Source organism: Elephas maximus, chromosome 1 (assembly GCF_024166365.1).
Source record: "Elephas maximus indicus isolate mEleMax1 chromosome 1, mEleMax1 primary haplotype, whole genome shotgun sequence".
NCBI lineage: Eukaryota > Metazoa > Chordata > Mammalia > Proboscidea > Elephantidae > Elephas > Elephas maximus.
The window spans coordinates 223953664-223970128 of NC_064819.1; the positions used below are offsets into that span (position 1 = coordinate 223953664).

At 39.8% G+C, this 16465-nt stretch overlaps 1 protein-coding gene across 15 annotated transcripts in view; it reads right to left on the minus strand.

Annotated features, from left to right (window-relative positions):
• SYNE1 (spectrin repeat containing nuclear envelope protein 1) overlaps nucleotides 1–16465 on the minus strand; it is a 558323-nt gene that overhangs the window by 285429 nt on the left and 256429 nt on the right. For all 15 annotated transcript variants that reach the window (XM_049903961.1, XM_049903893.1, XM_049903931.1 and 12 more), the window contains 7 exons: nucleotides 16028–16233; nucleotides 14839–14994; nucleotides 11372–11663; nucleotides 10724–10896; nucleotides 7000–7309; nucleotides 5185–5349; nucleotides 20–376 (listed from right to left, as the gene is read on the minus strand). In XM_049903961.1, the coding sequence (XP_049759918.1) occupies nucleotides 20–376; nucleotides 5185–5349; nucleotides 7000–7309; nucleotides 10724–10896; nucleotides 11372–11663; nucleotides 14839–14994; nucleotides 16028–16233 (1659 nt within the window). The remainder of the gene's footprint in view (nucleotides 1–19; nucleotides 377–5184; nucleotides 5350–6999; nucleotides 7310–10723; nucleotides 10897–11371; nucleotides 11664–14838; nucleotides 14995–16027; nucleotides 16234–16465) is intronic.

The window sequence follows — 16465 nt, forward strand, 5'->3', positions numbered from 1 at the left end:
AAACAGGAAAGCAACTTACTTTTCCTTCGTGCCAGCATGCTACCAGCTCCTTATCCGTGTTCTTGCCTTCCAGGAGGGTTAACTGCTGAGACCAGGTTTTCAGGAGGGCACCGAACTGTCCCAGGGCCTCCTCGAGCTGAGCCACTTGGGCTGAGAACTCCTGCTCCGAGAGGGCCATCTGGCTGGCCAGGGTCTCCAAGCTGCTCCTTGTCTGGGATACACTGTCTTCCCACTGCTTCCAGTCCGCTCGCAGGGCCTGCATCTCCGCGTCCATGAGCTCACACCCCCTGGCACTTGTGTCCTGTTTCACGACTGGAGCCAGCGACTCCACTCTGCTCAGGCGGCTTGCACCAATCTCTCTGGAATCTATCAACTCCTGCAATGGAATATCACCATGGTAACCATGAGGCCTGTGAGTCACTTGGGCTGCAAGCTTCCAAATGTGTTCAGAAGGGGACCCTGTCCTGCTAGGAAGTTTTAGCAAGCTGGCTGGGCAGCAGGAACCAGAGTGCACTCTTCCGCCCACCACCAAGTTCTAATAGCAGGGTCTCGTCATCCAGAGACAGAGGGCCTGTGGCCAAGGATTTGCAACATCCTAAAACAGACTAAACGGACCCTGAAATCAGGCATTGCTTGAATATGGGAAAATGTTTCGATGCTGCTTTAAAGACTCGCCTGAGTGTTTTGGCCCTGTCAATAAGCAAATCTACATCTTCCCTCTGAGTTGAAGGACATGGGAAAAGGACAGGAGCCAAAGATACTCTGTTCATGGTCTCTACCCCATTTTCACTTTCTTCCCCAAGATGGTGGCTTAAATCACACTTCCATTATACCGGCAATCAAGTTCCCCCATCATTACAAGTAACGGGCTAAGACAGCCCTACCCAAATACTTTCAAATTCTTCAGTACCTTCAGTAATCATTATTATAGCTACGAACATGAAAATTTCAGAGAGGCCATCAAAACTTCAAACTAACCTTTAGGTTGGATTCACTATTAGCATTATTTTTATTTTTAAGAAAAAATCTCATTGCCAGTAATTCCATCAAATAGCTATAACTTTTAGTCTTAAAGCATACAAACCCTCTAAAGGAAAACAAGATAAAATTAAGATATTGTTAAATAGGTGTAAGTGTGGCGTTCCTTTCTGAGATTCTTTTATTGAATTTTCTTGCATTGACTATATCACTTTGTATTTCTGTATTTATAGACCTAGCGCTAAAACTAGGATTACGTTAGCATTAACCCAAAATTAGGACTTCACTCCTAGATTAAATAGAAAGAAAAAATAATGATTAAGGAGATACAGTTTCAAGGAGGAAGTCAATTACAAATTAATAAGTAAAGAAAAAATTGAGATATTAAGCAGGAAACATGAAACATCTTTAATAAATTAAACTAAACTTAAATTGTCTTAAGTAGTCTACATAATACAGTTTGCATTTCATTAGCTTGAAAGAAATATATCTTTTGCAATTATATTAACAGAGCCACATTTTAGTACCACTCATATTAAGATGCGTATTAAGATACACAGTAGTCCAACGCACAATTACATGAAATCCTTACACAGTATTTAACATACAGCCGCAGGAAAGGAAACCTTCTTGCTTATCAGTGTAAAGAAGTAGTAACTTGATGAAGAAAAACTATAATCTTTTAAGAGAAGCTGTGTCTCATTAGGCGCCCTGGTGGTACAGTGGTTAAGAGCTCAGCTGCTAACCAAAAGGTGGGCAGTTTGAATCAACCGGCCGCTTCTTGGGAACTCTAGGAGGCCGTTCTACTGCATCCCATAAGGTTGCCATGACGGCGACAGCTTTTTTTTTAATTTCTCGGCAACTATATTTATATTTATAATTTGCCTTTACGAGTGATTTCAAACTTAGAATTCAGAGGATATCAACTCTCAAAATCAGTTTCCCAAAATACTCTTTAATGCATTATCCCAGTTTTCTCTGGCATGAAAAGGGGACGTTTCAACATTTGCAATCAGTAATTCTGCCCATCCAGATTTCGAAGGCCATCATCATTTTAAGGTGTTTTGAAATGACTTCTGCATATATTTTATTGTCTTGTATTTAAATCCTTTTAAAAAATCCACACATGTACAGATATGTATATATACAACTTCACGCACATGTACGTTTGCTTTGAATTTGCCTATTCCCAGTGGTTACTTCTGGGGACAGGGGATGGGCAATGGCGTCAAAGCATAGAAGAGGTTCTTATTTTCTTCCTCCACATTTTCCCTCACCCACAAACTGGCTTAATTTAGCCCTGAGCTGAAGTTCCAAAAGGCAGCCTTCACCAGGCTTCACTTTCTTCTTCCCAAATTCCAATTCCTTCCTGCCAGTTCATTCTCCTACGTTTCCTATCTTGGTTGAAGTATTTTACAAAAATATTTCAACAAAGAGCATGTGGCAACGCAGGAGGCAGTCTTTGTAAAATAATTATCTTCCTTCTTTCATATCAACTGTTCAAACAATAGTCCACCTTGTCTGTCTCCTCTTCCTCACCTCCATTCACTCCCAAATACGTGTCACCTGGCTTTTCACCTTATCTTGCTGTGGAAATGGCTCTCAGGGTGGTGACCAACAGCTTAGCTGACAAATCCAGCAGACATTCTTCAGTCTTCCCCTATGGCAGTCTCCTGCTGCTCTGGAATGGTGACCACCTTCTCTACCTTGGGTCTGGGTGGCACCACACCCTCCTGGGCCTCCTCTTCTTCCTGTTTCTCCTGTGCTTTCTCTCTCTCCCACGCTCTCCTGGTTCTTGTCTTCTTCATATTTACTTTGCTTTCTCTCTGTCCCTTTCAATATTCTCTTCATCTGTGACCCCTTAAATATAGGTAGCATCTAGCTTTCAGTCCTGTACTCATTGTTCTATTTGCTTCATACATAGGTCTTGGTTTCATCCATTCTGGTGGCTCCAGCTAAAAACTATATGCTGGTCATTCCCATCTCTATGTCTTCAATCAGGTTTCGGGACATGAAATTCAGGCTTGCATGTTCAACTGCCTGGTGGCTATTACCATCTGGCAGTTCGAATTCTACCTGTTCACAACTTAATTCCTCATCTTCCCACCTCTGTACATGGCCTCTCTGCAGGTTCTTATCTTCCTCAGACAGTAAGAGCTCTATTGACTCTAGTAAAGACTTGACTGGCACCCTTGACTTGTCCTACATTGTCACTCCATAGCCAATTAAATAACTCATTTACCAACTCCTGTTGGGTTATCTTGGGAGCACTGGTGGCACAGTGGTTAGGAGCTCAGCTGCTAGCCAAAAGTTCGGCCGTTTGAACCTACCAGCCACTCCTTGGAAACGCTATGGGGCAATTCTACTCTGTCCTATCAGATTGCTATGAGTCCTAATTGACTCAAGGCAATTGGTCTGGTTTTTTGTTTGTTTGTTTTGGGGGTTGGGTTATCTTAGGGACTGTGTTCTAAGTGTCAGGCATTAGGTTAAATGCCTTGTATTCATTACCTAATTTAGTCTCCAGAGCAACCCTTTGAGGTAGGTAATATTGTTATTACTTGCATTTACAAATTAAACGATTTAGTCTTGAAGACATCAAGTGACTTTCCTAAAGACAACATTAGAAGATGAGTAGAGACAGGATAAATGCAGCTCTAGGTCTTTCTGATTCCAGAGGCTGAGTCCCAAAAGTACAATGAGCTGTCATTACAAAAATCTATCATTATTTTACAAATATCAGCTTGTGCATCACTGCTTCCTACCAGACTGCTAGTTCCTTCACCCTCTGCCATCAAGTTAATACCAACTCATAGTGACCCTATAAGGACAGAGCAGAACTGCCTCATATAGGGTTTACAGAATGGCTGTAATCTTTACAGAAGCAGACTGCCACATCTTTCTCCTGCAGAGCAGCTGGTGCGTTCGAACCGCCAACTCTTCAGTTAGGAGCCAAGCACTTAACCACTACGCCACCAGGATTTGCTAGTTCATTTAGGAATATACAACCCTGATTGAATAAATAGATAGATGGACGGACAAATAATATTAGCATATTACTGAGAAATTTATCAAAGGGAAATTTTAAAGAATTACAGAAATAATAAGGACTTAAAAATTGGGCTCATGTGAACTATCTCACTTGAACCCTACAGGGCGATTATGAGGTGAAATGAAACAATAGTTTTAAAGCAGTTAGAAATAAATCCTCAATAAATGTAATTATTATTGCTATTATTTTATTTTTATAATTTTTTAATACTGATTCCATGGATCAGAACACAATCTGGGTCTTAAATTCTTGAATACAACTAGATTATTTTATTCCCAACATTTTCTCATCTAAAACTAGATCACTGAGGATTTCATCATTGCATAATATTAAAATCCATTATCTTCGACAGGAGAACATGATTACAAGTTAATACCCAAGCAAACTATTAATACACTAAAAGATAATGAAGGCCTCTAACCCCTTCAGAATGCATGGGCTTCTATTTTTGAAATTTCCCGTATTAACAGAGTAATATTAGGTGATAGCTTTAATGTTCTTTGAAGAACTGTCTTCCATGAGGTTGTACTGTTGTCTAGGAAAGCAGAATAAAACATCTAGGATGACATTTCCAAGTTATTGTTCTAATGCACTTAACTAAGTTACTTTACAAACTTCCTTCCACTGGACTAGGAAGTACCATCTGGTTTTTTCAGTCCACCAAGCTGGTTTATATTTCTTAGCTTTTCATGCTACAGCAACAACAGCACCTGCATACATGAGGAGCCCTGGTGGCGCAACGGTTCAGCACCAGCTGAAAGGTGGGGGATTCGAACCCATCCTGGGGCTCCATGGGAGAAAGACTTGAGGATCTGCTTCCTTAAAGATTACAGCCAAGAAAATCCTGTGGGACAGTTCTACTCTGTCACATAGAGTCACTGTGAGCTGAAAATCAACTCGATAGCACACAACAACATACAGAAGCATACAGAGGAAATTTTACATTTTGCTCACAAGTGCAATATGTTTTGAATTCCCTTTTTTATCTTGCTTATGTGTGGAATTAGTTAGGTGCAAGGTAAAAAACATCAGCTAATAGAAAATAGAAAGGGAACAGTTTATATAACAGAATTTCATGCAGAGAATCTTTCCTCCAGGTATTCAGTACTCAAGAAACAATGAAACAGTGTAGTTATAATATCTGCCTATTTTCTGACCTTAATCTTGGACAACTTTTTCTGGGTGGCTGATGAATCTTCAGACATATCTGACCACCGGTGAAGTTCTTCCTTAGCTGAATGGAGCCAATCGGTAAATTCATGGACAGCATCCAAGTACATCAGATGGTCTTTCACAGTCTCTTCGACTTTTCTCATTTTTTCCTAGTAAACAAAGAAACGCTACTTTAAGAGTAGTCAGCTATCCTAAAACCATTCTCAAAGCCAACTCTTCAGACAAAGATTAGACTGGACTATAAGACAGAAAATGATACTGGTGAGGAGTGAGCTTCTTAGCTCAAGTAGACACATGAGACTAAGTGAGCAGCTCTCATCCGGAGGGGAGATGAGAAGACAGAGGAGGACAGAAGCTGGTTGAATGGACAAGGGAAATACAGGGTGGAGAGGAGGAGTATGCTGTCACATCACAGGGAGAGCAACTGGGGTCACATAACCATGTGTATATAAGTTTTTGTATGAGAAACTGACTTCAATTGTAAACTTTCACTCAAAGTAAAATAATAAAAAAAAAGAGTAGTCAGTTATTGAGAATACGAAATCAGATGAGACAGTGGACCTGATATAGGTGTTCCAGTGTATCTCAGAAGATTTCATTTTGATTCTTGTCCTTTACATTTAATATTTTAAGATGAAAATACCAAGTATTAGACTGAAGGACTCTGAGGGAACAACCACTTCCTGTAAGTTTCCACTGCCTAGTTTAGCATAAAATTTATGCTTAATGAATGTGGATTAGCATCTCATACTAACAATCCATTTAATACTAATTATTATAATAACTATTATTATTATTATAGCAATTATTTGTGCTGGCTTTGTGTATGGCATTCTGCTCAACACTTTAAATGCATTTTACTCATTTAATCCTCACAGTAGTCCTGTCATTGTAGATACTATGCCTGAAAAGACACTCAGACTTACAGAAGTTAAGTTATGTGCCCAAAGCCACACATCAAAAAAGTGGCAAAGCCAGAATTCAAATTGAGGTCTTTTTGATTCCTGAGTCATAGTTCTTAATGAGTCCCAAGACAAAAATGAAGATAAACAAATGCGTATGTTAATAATTGTAGTATCAACAAGACAAAAAGTGTATAAAAGACCAACAAAAAAAAACAAACAAAAAATTACTTATTTTCTTTAATAACATTGACAATAATGTACCAAAAAAAAAAAAAAAAAAAAAACAAGCACAGAGGAAAGCAGAGATTCAGATGAAGAAGTGAGAAAAATCTTGATATTCTATGAAGTCGTCTACATTTTGGCCTGACCGGCAACTGACCATGAGCAGGGTACCACTCAGGCTGCATATTGTTTAGATGCCCAGGGGTCACCATGACTTGGGGGTAGGCTTGACAGCTGCCATCAACAACAGCCTACAATTTGCAGACTAGGCAAGTGCAGTTTTTACTACTGAGAAATTAGCACAATACTTTGTACATGATTAAAATCTGACTAGTAAATAGGCTTGCACTTAATACAACAAATACAAGTGGCAGCAAAAGAAAAAGAACTTCAGCACGGACATTAGATGTCCAATCTTACCCATAAAGTAAATGGATTGGTTAACTTTGGAAGGGGAAAAAAACAAAAACAAAAAATAAAACATGAAGAATAATCCCAAGGGAGTAGAAAGTAAAAAACGCTTGGACAGTCATAGGTGAGAAGTGATCTCTATGTAATATCTGTTCACAAAATGTACAAATAACTTCAGAGTGGCCAATTCCCCAATACTCCAACCCAGAGTTTATCCATTACCTGAGCCTTGAAGTTTTTTCTTCAATATAAAGCACTAACCTTAGCAACAGTTATTATATCAGTAAACTGTGTTTTCAGTTCCTCTTGAGCTGTTTCCTTGAAAGATGCATCCTTGGTCTTCTCGTAGAGCTCCCTGGCATTTGCAGTTAGGTGGTGAAGGGCTCCGGCATGATCTTCTGCCTCGGACACGATGGACTGGAAGTGGTCCAGCAGGGCAAACTTCTCCTTCAGACCTGGGTGCAGCTGTAATGGATGCTCGACTTTTTGATCCACTGATTCCATCCACTGCTCCAACTGGTTTTTCCTCTCTAGATACTCATTCCATTGGCTAATCACAGACTCTAAAGTGCTAGAATTAATGTCACATATTTTTTTTTTTTTTTATTATATAAGTGAGTTCTCTTGATATCTCAGCTGCAATCTAATTACCAAGGCACTGCATCCATGTAAGCTGTTTTTCTGAAGTCTATTTTAAGTGATGAAAATGTGGCTTTTAAGTGCAGGGAGAAACACTACTTCCCATAACACGGTTTCTTCAAAAACAAGTAAACCTAGGTCGGAATGTGAAGTAAGACTTTGTAGTCATACATACATCTGGAGGTGTGTCTCCTAATGCTAACTGCCCTAAATGAACAGACAAATTTATATGTTATGCTGTTAAAAGTCACAGCTGGAACACTCACTAAATTGTATTCAATATATTTCAGTTCTTAATTTTCTTGGGCTCAGGTTAATTTATTAAAATCAGATGGTAATTACTTGTTGACTGGAATTCAAAAGTCAAGACATTCCTTCTGGGTAAATACTATCATTAAAAATTTTTTTTTAGATTGATTTTAATTGAGAGATAAAACCAAAACCAAACCCGTTGCCAATGAAACAATTCCGACTCGTAGTGGCCCTATAGGACAGAGTAGAGATGCCCCATAGGGTCTCCAAGGAGCAGCTGGTGGATTCAAACTGCTGACCTTTGGTTAGCATCTAAGCTCTTAACCACTGCGCTACCAGGGCTCTCCTTTAGGGAGAGATGTGCACAATGTCCAGTGCTCCTGTGTTGGATGTGGCAATGAATGAAAGCTCAAGGTTTTTATAAGACACGGAATACAGTCACTAATATAATAGCCAAGTGAAGAGCTCTCTAGATAGTCAAGTAAATGGCTTTGCAGGGTGGCATTTGGAAAAACCTCCACTCTTCAGCTTTACAAATTCTCCTAAACTCATCTTCTGTGTCTCCTCCCAGCCTCTCTGGATACAAACCTATGACCCTGGACCTACACCTGCGGTAAAAGCACAGGAAGCTTTTGCTCACTCTTCTTTGGCACCAGTAGGAACTTCAGCATACACACCTTAAAGTCCTAACCTTTCCTCAAAGAATCTCCTAAAAGTCCCAACCAGTCTCACTTCTTCCAAGCCACTCAGTTACTGGCTCTTCTAGAGTCCTGTGTGTGTTTTTAAAACTCTTAATACAACCTGAGTAAGAGCTTTTCAAGAAAATATCCTAGTCTGGCCTATGAGCTCTTAGGGGCCAGAAATGATTTTGTTTTGTTTCATTATTTTAGCACAACACTTTGAACATTGATACTGCTCAACATACAGTGGCCACATTTATTTTCTGGCTGAAAGAGGGAAGTCAGGATCTGCATCGCTTCTTGTATTTAACGTTCTATCTCAACATCTAAAAACCATTCAGCCATATGATTCCCATTAATTTTTCTCCAGCTGGCCTACTGCCCGGCATTGGGAAGTTCAGTTTATGTTCTGCAGTCTACTGTATAGAATATAAGAACCATAACCAGAACTAAACCCATTGCCATCAACTCATATAGACCCTGAAGGGCACAAGTAGGAACTTCAGCATACACACCTTAAAGTCCTAACCTTTCCTCAAAGAATCTCCTAAAAGTCCCAACCAGTCTCACTTCTTCCAAGCCACTCAGTTACTGGCTCTTCTAGAGTCCTGTGTGTGTTTTTAAAACTCTTAATACAACCTGAGTAAGAGCTTTTCAAGAAAATATCCTAGTCTGGCCTATGAGCTCTTAGGGGCCAGAAATGATTTTGTTTTGTTTCATTATTTTAGCACAACACTTTGAACATTGATACTGCTCAACATACAGTGGCCACATTTATTTTCTGGCTGAAAGAGGGAAGTCAGGATCTGCATCGCTTCTTGTATTTAACGTTCTATCTCAACATCTAAAAACCATTCAGCCATATGATTCCCATTAATTTTTCTCCAGCTGGCCTACTGCCCGGCATTGGGAAGTTCAGTTTATGTTCTGCAGTCTACTGTATAGAATATAAGAACCATAACCAGAACTAAACCCATTGCCATCAACTCATATAGACCCTGAAGGGCTTCCCAGGCTATAAATCTCTACGGAAGCTGACTGCCACATCTTTCTCCCACAGAGCCACTGGTGGTTTTAAGCTGCTGACCTTTTGGTTGGCAGTCAACAGCTTTAACCACTGTACCACCATAAAAGGGCTGTAGGATCTGATTTATTTTTCTGTCCATGGTTATTGTGAGTTATTACTAAGATTTGAAGTCCTGCTGATTTGGGAGTCGCCACCTATGCTCCCAGTTAAAGGAAAACAAAACCTCTGAAATTTTCGTTGTAACCATGGTTTTTACCCGTTCACATTGCAGACGGTGATTGGAGTGTTTTTTGTTTGGATTTGTTTTCTGATGGACTCTCATATTGTATTAATGCATTTATCATGATCACATTAATGGTCATATTAGGCACCCACTTCCTCAGTGGTCTAACAGTGTAACCTTCAGAACATAGTTCCTGGAATGTGTGTTCATACGATGCTGACTGAAGGTCATTGGTCCAACAAGCCTTGTCCTCCCAACAAGGGAGGAAATATAAAATCTTCCACTCATAAATACAATAACAACAACAACAAAAATACCTTCTGGTATAATAACCAATTTCTTCTCTATTTTCTCATTAGTGTCTGGTGTCAGGTATGGGACTTCTCTCACCAGGGGCTCTCCAGGCATTCTGGGCCAGCAGACCACCATGTGAGAATGTTCCATGCATTGCAGAATACTATTTTCCCTGGCCTAAGGCAGTAAATAAATGCCAGGGACACCTCTTCACTGTGACAATCAAAAACACCCCACACATTCCCAACAAACCCAATGTGGGTGGCACTACTTTTGGTTGAGGAACAAATTTATGCTTAATCTCAATAGTTGTCAACAACTTAATTTCCCACACATTCCTTCAAAAATTTGAAAAGGTATCAAAGTTATTAAAGACCAAATTTTTGTTTTGATGATTTGAAAAGGGGTATTTCACTAAGCATATATTATGTGTGAAAACCCTGGCGGCATAGTACTTAAGAACTACATCTGCTAACAAAAAGGTCAGCAGTTCAAATCCACTAGGCACTCCTTGGAAACTCTATGGGGCAGTTCTACTCTGTCCTATAGGGTCACTATGAGTCAGACTCGACGGCAACAGGTTAGGTTTTTTTTTGTATATATTATGTGCAAGTTTTTGTGAGAGATATTATGGGGGGTGTAAATATTTTTTTGAAAAAAATCAACAAACAAGCAAAGCAAGCAAGCAAACAAAAATAACTAGTCTTTGCCCTTATGGAAAACACAATGTAGGTAAAGACAGGAATGTCTGCAGCTAGCTGGAATAATATGCTTGGTGACTACTCCAGGATACCCTCAGCACAGCTCCATCATTTTCCTAAGCCTTGGGGTTTTATTTAGGTAAATAAACACTAAGAATAGGCTGTGTACCTCTGAGCATGGACGGAGGAGCTCACGATGCTAGCCCACATGTCTTTAAGCACCTGCAGCTGAGTTTGAATCACCTTCTGACCCTCTTTGTTGCTGCTTCTCAAGGCCTGCTCCCCTTTGCCAATGGCCATATTCAACTTAACTTCGCCTTCCCCCTTCAACAGGAGAATTTCCTAGGAAGGAAGAATGAATATTCAAATAAACAGGAAACAAATGTTTAAAAATAATATTTTTCTAGTGTCTTTTCCTGGCTACAAAATTATACACAGTCAATGTAGAAGATTTGGAAAAATAAGAGAAGCGCATGGAAGAAAATGAAAAGTAATCCATTATCTTGACACCTAGCAGAAACATTCTTAATACTTTGGTAGTATTTTTTCACACATAAAACTCATTGCTGTCTAGACAATTCTTACTCAAAGCCACCCCACAGGACAGAGTAGAACTGCCCCGTAGGGTTTCCAAGCCTATAAATCTTTATGGAAGCAGACTGCCATTTCTTTCTCCCATAGAGCGGCTGATGAGCTCCAAATGCCAAGCTTTCGGTTAGCAGCTGAGCTCTTAACCACTGCACCACCAGGGCTCTCTCTTTCACACATAAGTAAGATAAATTCTGGAAATGGAATTTCTGGCTTGTGGCACACATACTTGTATTTGTAACAACTGCTTTTCCAACGTATCCTTGCTTCCAACAGTGCTCTCTGCACAGGCCAGTCTGTCTTGGATGTCCTTCCCCCAGGACCACATGCTCTGAAGTGCTTCTTCCAGGGCTTCATGCTCCTGAAGGGCCACCTGGCAGCTCCGGAGATGCTCCTTGGTCATTCTGAGCAAATTCTGGTAGCTAGTGAGGAGCTGGGAGCACAGACGACCTTCCTTCCCAGCACCATGGCCTTCTTCACTGAGAAGCTGCCCTCTCTGGGACAGCTTATCGAGAGACTCTCTAAAGAAAACAGACGTTTTTTTAATTCCAGTATTCTGGTGTGCGGAGAAGTGACCAATGATGGTTGCTATTGGAGCAGTCTCCAGACGAGAGCTCAAGGCTGGCACCTCTTTAAAATAAGGATGCTGGTAGAGACAATAGTAGATTAGTGCTCACCAGGGGCTGGAAGGAAGGGGAGTCATTGCTTAATGGGTACAGGGTTTCCATTGGGGGTAAGAAGTAGTCATAAGATTACACATAATGAATTATTTGATTTTAGACGGATTTGTCAATTTATGTAATGAAGGCTTGTAGTTATCAAGTGGATAACTGGCAATCATTTTTTCCTAATGTCCAATCTTAATAAAAGAAGGTTGGCATTTTGAGTGCATTTTTTTCAGAGGACTGGGAGGAGTGAGCAGCTACTGAGTGGGAGAAGTCAGGTGACTCAGCTGGAGGACCTGGGAGACCAGCACAGTGCATTAGAATTGTAAGGAAAAGTAGCTAGTTTGGAAGGAAAGAATCTGGAGGCAAAACACACCTAAGGTCTCTTAGCACCTGGTCATAGAAGATCAGAGAGTAAAATTTCAAGATGGACTGCAAGATTATCAATGTCAAAAAGGTGTGGTTATTAGAAAAACAATGAGAACTAAAGAAAGACACTGAATTTGGTGACAAACGGAACTTAGGCCACTTTCTTGAATGCAGTGTTAGCGTAATGATGGCAGAAGCAGGAACAAAGGGAGGTGAAAAGCACCACATGAAGAAGAAATGAAAGCCAAGAACACAAAAAGTCCTCTTACAAGTCGGAAAGAAAAGAGAAGTAGGGTCTGGACACGTTATTTTGTGTCTGATCAAGGGTCAAGATTTAAAAAGCAAAATAAATAAAGTTCAGTGTGATTTTCAGAAAGTCATATCATTAGAATGGTGATATTATTCTGTTAATTCAACAAATATTTTCTGTTTTTCTGGCATGATGCCAGGTAATGAGACTATAAAGATGATAAAAACCTGAAGATGCCTGTCTATAAGGAACTCACAGTTGTGGGGTGGGAGTAAATAAAGAGTTTATACCGTGGTAAGGGCTCGCAGAGATGAAACTGAAGCCTTCCAAGGAAATCTTACAGAAAGAGTTTTTAAACTAACACACCAATAAGTAGTTGCCAGTATGTGTTTTGTTTGTTTGTTCCTTTGCATGTTTGTTTTTTAAGACAAAGAGCACGGGGCATGTTTGGCCAAAAAAGAGGACTCAGTGGAAAAGTGGAACAAGTGTGATCTGAATTGGGCATATTTTACTCAATCATGGTTGCTGAGTTATCTGATGGAGCAGGTTGGTGCTATCCTCTTTGGTGTCACAGATTCACGCCTCCGCTCCTTAAGAGAAGTGTTCAGGAGCCCAGGTTTTAGCCAAGGGGCACTTCTCTGATAGAAAGTTTTCTATCTGCCAGTGGACAGGAAGCCACTGAAAGTAGCAGGGGTACAGGGCACAAAATTTGTGAGCAAAGCCGTGAAGGTGATGGAGCCAAACACACAGACCAGGAAACCTGACCTGGGAAAGGAGCCAGAAAACGTTTTCTCAGTATGGAAGCAATGAGGAAACAGATACCTCACTGGAGATGAGAGATTACAAGGACAACCATACTTAAAGACCACATCTTTTGTTTTACTAGGAAAATTATCAGGTCAGGTTGGGTTGGGTTGGAAATAAACCTGGAGGCTGAAATAAAAAAAAAAAAAAAAAAATTTTTTTTTTTTTTAAATTTCTTTTCTGGCTGAAATACGTGACGAATATATAGAAATTGGGTTCTACAATATTATTTTTGTAAATGAAGAGCATCTTTACAGTCACTGTGAATTTGTGATCTTCTATTCTTTACAACTGGACCATCACGGTAAACTGAGAATAGATTGAAGTTTTCAAGGATTTCATTTTACTTGGATCTATAATCAACACTCATGGAAGCAGCAGCCAAGAAATCAAATGATGCATTGCACTGGGCAAATCTCCTGCAAAGGACCTCTAAAGTATTGAAAAGCAAAGGTGTCACCTTGAAGACTAGTGTGCGCCTGATCTAAGCCGTGATATTTTCAATCACATCATATGCATGTGAAAGCTGGACAGTGAATAAGGAAGACCAAAGAAGAATCAACGCCTTTGAATTGTGGTGTTGGCAAAGAATACTGAATATACCATGGACTGCCAAAGGAATGAAAAAATCTGTCTTGGAAAGAAGTACAACCAGAATGCTCCTTAGAAGCAAGGATGGCGAGACTGCGTCTTACATACTTTGGACATGTTGTCAGGAAGGATCAGTCCCTGGAGAAGGACATCATGCTTTCTAAAGCATCAGGTCAGCAGAAAAGAGGAAGACCCTCAACAAGATGGATTGACACAGTGGCTGCAACAATGGGCTCAAGCATAACAAGGATTGTAAGGATAGTGCAGGACCAGGCAGTGTTTTGTTCTGTGGTACACAGAGTCGCTATGAGTCAGAACTGACTCAACAGCACCTAACAACAACATTCTTCATATCAGAGACAATGGTCGTTCAGTAGTAAAATTCTCATCTTCAATGCAGGAGACCCAGATTCAATTCTCGGCCAGTGTACCTCAAGCACAGCCACCACTTGTCTGTCAGTGGAAGCTTGCATGTTGCCATGATGCTGAAGAGGTTTAACAGAGCTTGTAGACGGAGACAGACTAGGAAGAAAGGCCTGATGATCTACTTGCCAAAAATCAGCCAATGAAAATGGTATGGGTTACAATGGTCTAATCCCTTTGTACCTGTGGTCTCCATGACTCAGGGACCAACTCATCAGCCGCTAACGACAACAAATTCTTCATATGAGTTTCATGTTATCTTAACAGAGCCTCAAAATAATCCGAGAGGAAGTATTACTACCACAATGTTTAAAGACTAAAACCATGAAATAGAGATGAGTGACCTGCCCAAATTGTTGAGCAAAGGGAGGTAGAACTGGGAAACAAATCAGCTCCTTACTTTCATTCTTGTGCTGTCTCCAGATACCACACTGCTATAGAGAACACAACATGGTCACAATATTCTAGATATCCAGCCACAGGAACTTACCACTACCAACAACCAATCAACCTACCAACCAACAATCAAATCCAGTAACCAAAAACCAGTCACACAGTAGTAGGGAAATGACCTATTCCACTTCCACACCATACCTTGCAGCCAGTAGCTCTCCCAAGAACATTTCAACTTTATGGACTTCATTTTTCTTCTCAGGAATGTGCTGTTTACTCTCACCCAAGTTTTCTGTACTTAACCTCTCTTCCATTTCATGGATCCATAAGCTCAGCTTTCGGTGCTGATCCTCAAAGCTGAAGAAAAGAAAAACACTTTAGCAAATTTCTTAGATACTTGTTATAATAAATGAATGCTCATAGGTGAAGTCACAGTGACTTTTATATGGCAATTAAGATCTCATGAATTTTCAAGTTACAGAAGGAAAAAAACTCAATAATAAGCCCAACCAAATGATCTCTTATTTCAATAACAAGATAACAAAATGACAATTCACTGTATTTCTTTTGAGCTTCAAACAGGAAAAAAAAAAAAAAAAAAACTCATCTTGCTGAATTGATTTAGTGGTAATCATAGCTATCAATTGCCACTAAGATGACACACATTCCCACGTCAAGGTGCACTAAACTTGGTGCGCGACAAAGACCTTTGGATTGGAGCCAATGGATAAGTGGGGCAATGGAAACACAGGGAAAGGAAGAGAAAGTCGTCTCTGTGTCTTTGTAGTTTGACGGAATTTAAGTATAGCTCAAGAGCTATAGGTTTGAAAACACAGCAAGTTCTCCAGGAAACATAGACAAGACTCAAGCAAATGATTCTGCCATTGAAAAGGCACTTTGATTATACTGACACCCTACCTCCCCATCCCTAGAAATGAGTTTAATTTTTTCTTTCGATGTTATATTCACCCTCATTGCCATATCCTACTGATGAAATCTTGATCCACGGAAATTCAATAGGTGTTTCCACCACGACTCCATCCCAGCAGAAGTGGATGTTAAGGAAAAGGCTTGGGTAATCTAAAAACTGGGGTGTCAAAGTTCTAACATATTGAGTTAGCCAAAGAGACAAAAACTACATGCATTTATGTATACTGTTTACAATTAATAGTGAATGTAATTTCTCCTTCTATATTGAAAATAAGGCCAAATGATAACTTCAGAGTCTAAGAAACTATTATCCCAGTACGAACTTGTACTTAAGATCAAAGCTAATTATAATTTAAATCTTTAATTACAAATATTATTTACTTATTTATAACAGCTCTTTTCTCAGTTGTTGAAAAGACACTCTGTGCATGATAAATAAACATTTATCAAAACCACCTACCTCCCAAGTTCTAAAGCACAGTCTTGAAGAGCCTGTTTGTCTTTGAGGCATTGCTTCAGAAATGTCTGAAACTCTTCATTAGCCTTTGTAATGCATTCCTGAATGGTACTGACAATTTGTTTAGACAAATATGCATACAAAGTTTGTCCTTCTTGAGTCAGAGCATCAAGCTTGCTCTGTCCGTCGCTGACAGAGTCCAGAATGTTCTGTTTAAGGAAACAAAGGCAATACAATATATTTGGTGTTTTTTAGAGACTCTGGTGCATAGAAGTATCAATTAAAATTCTGAGTTAAGATGATAGCAAATAGAACAAAAGAAGAAAAACAAAGCCCAAAGGGGGAAAAGCCTTTAACAAGGCTGGAGGGGGAATGATGTATACAGTTTGAAATAATCAAAGCCCCTAACTGGGGATGGTGCCAGCCAGTCATTGGAACCAC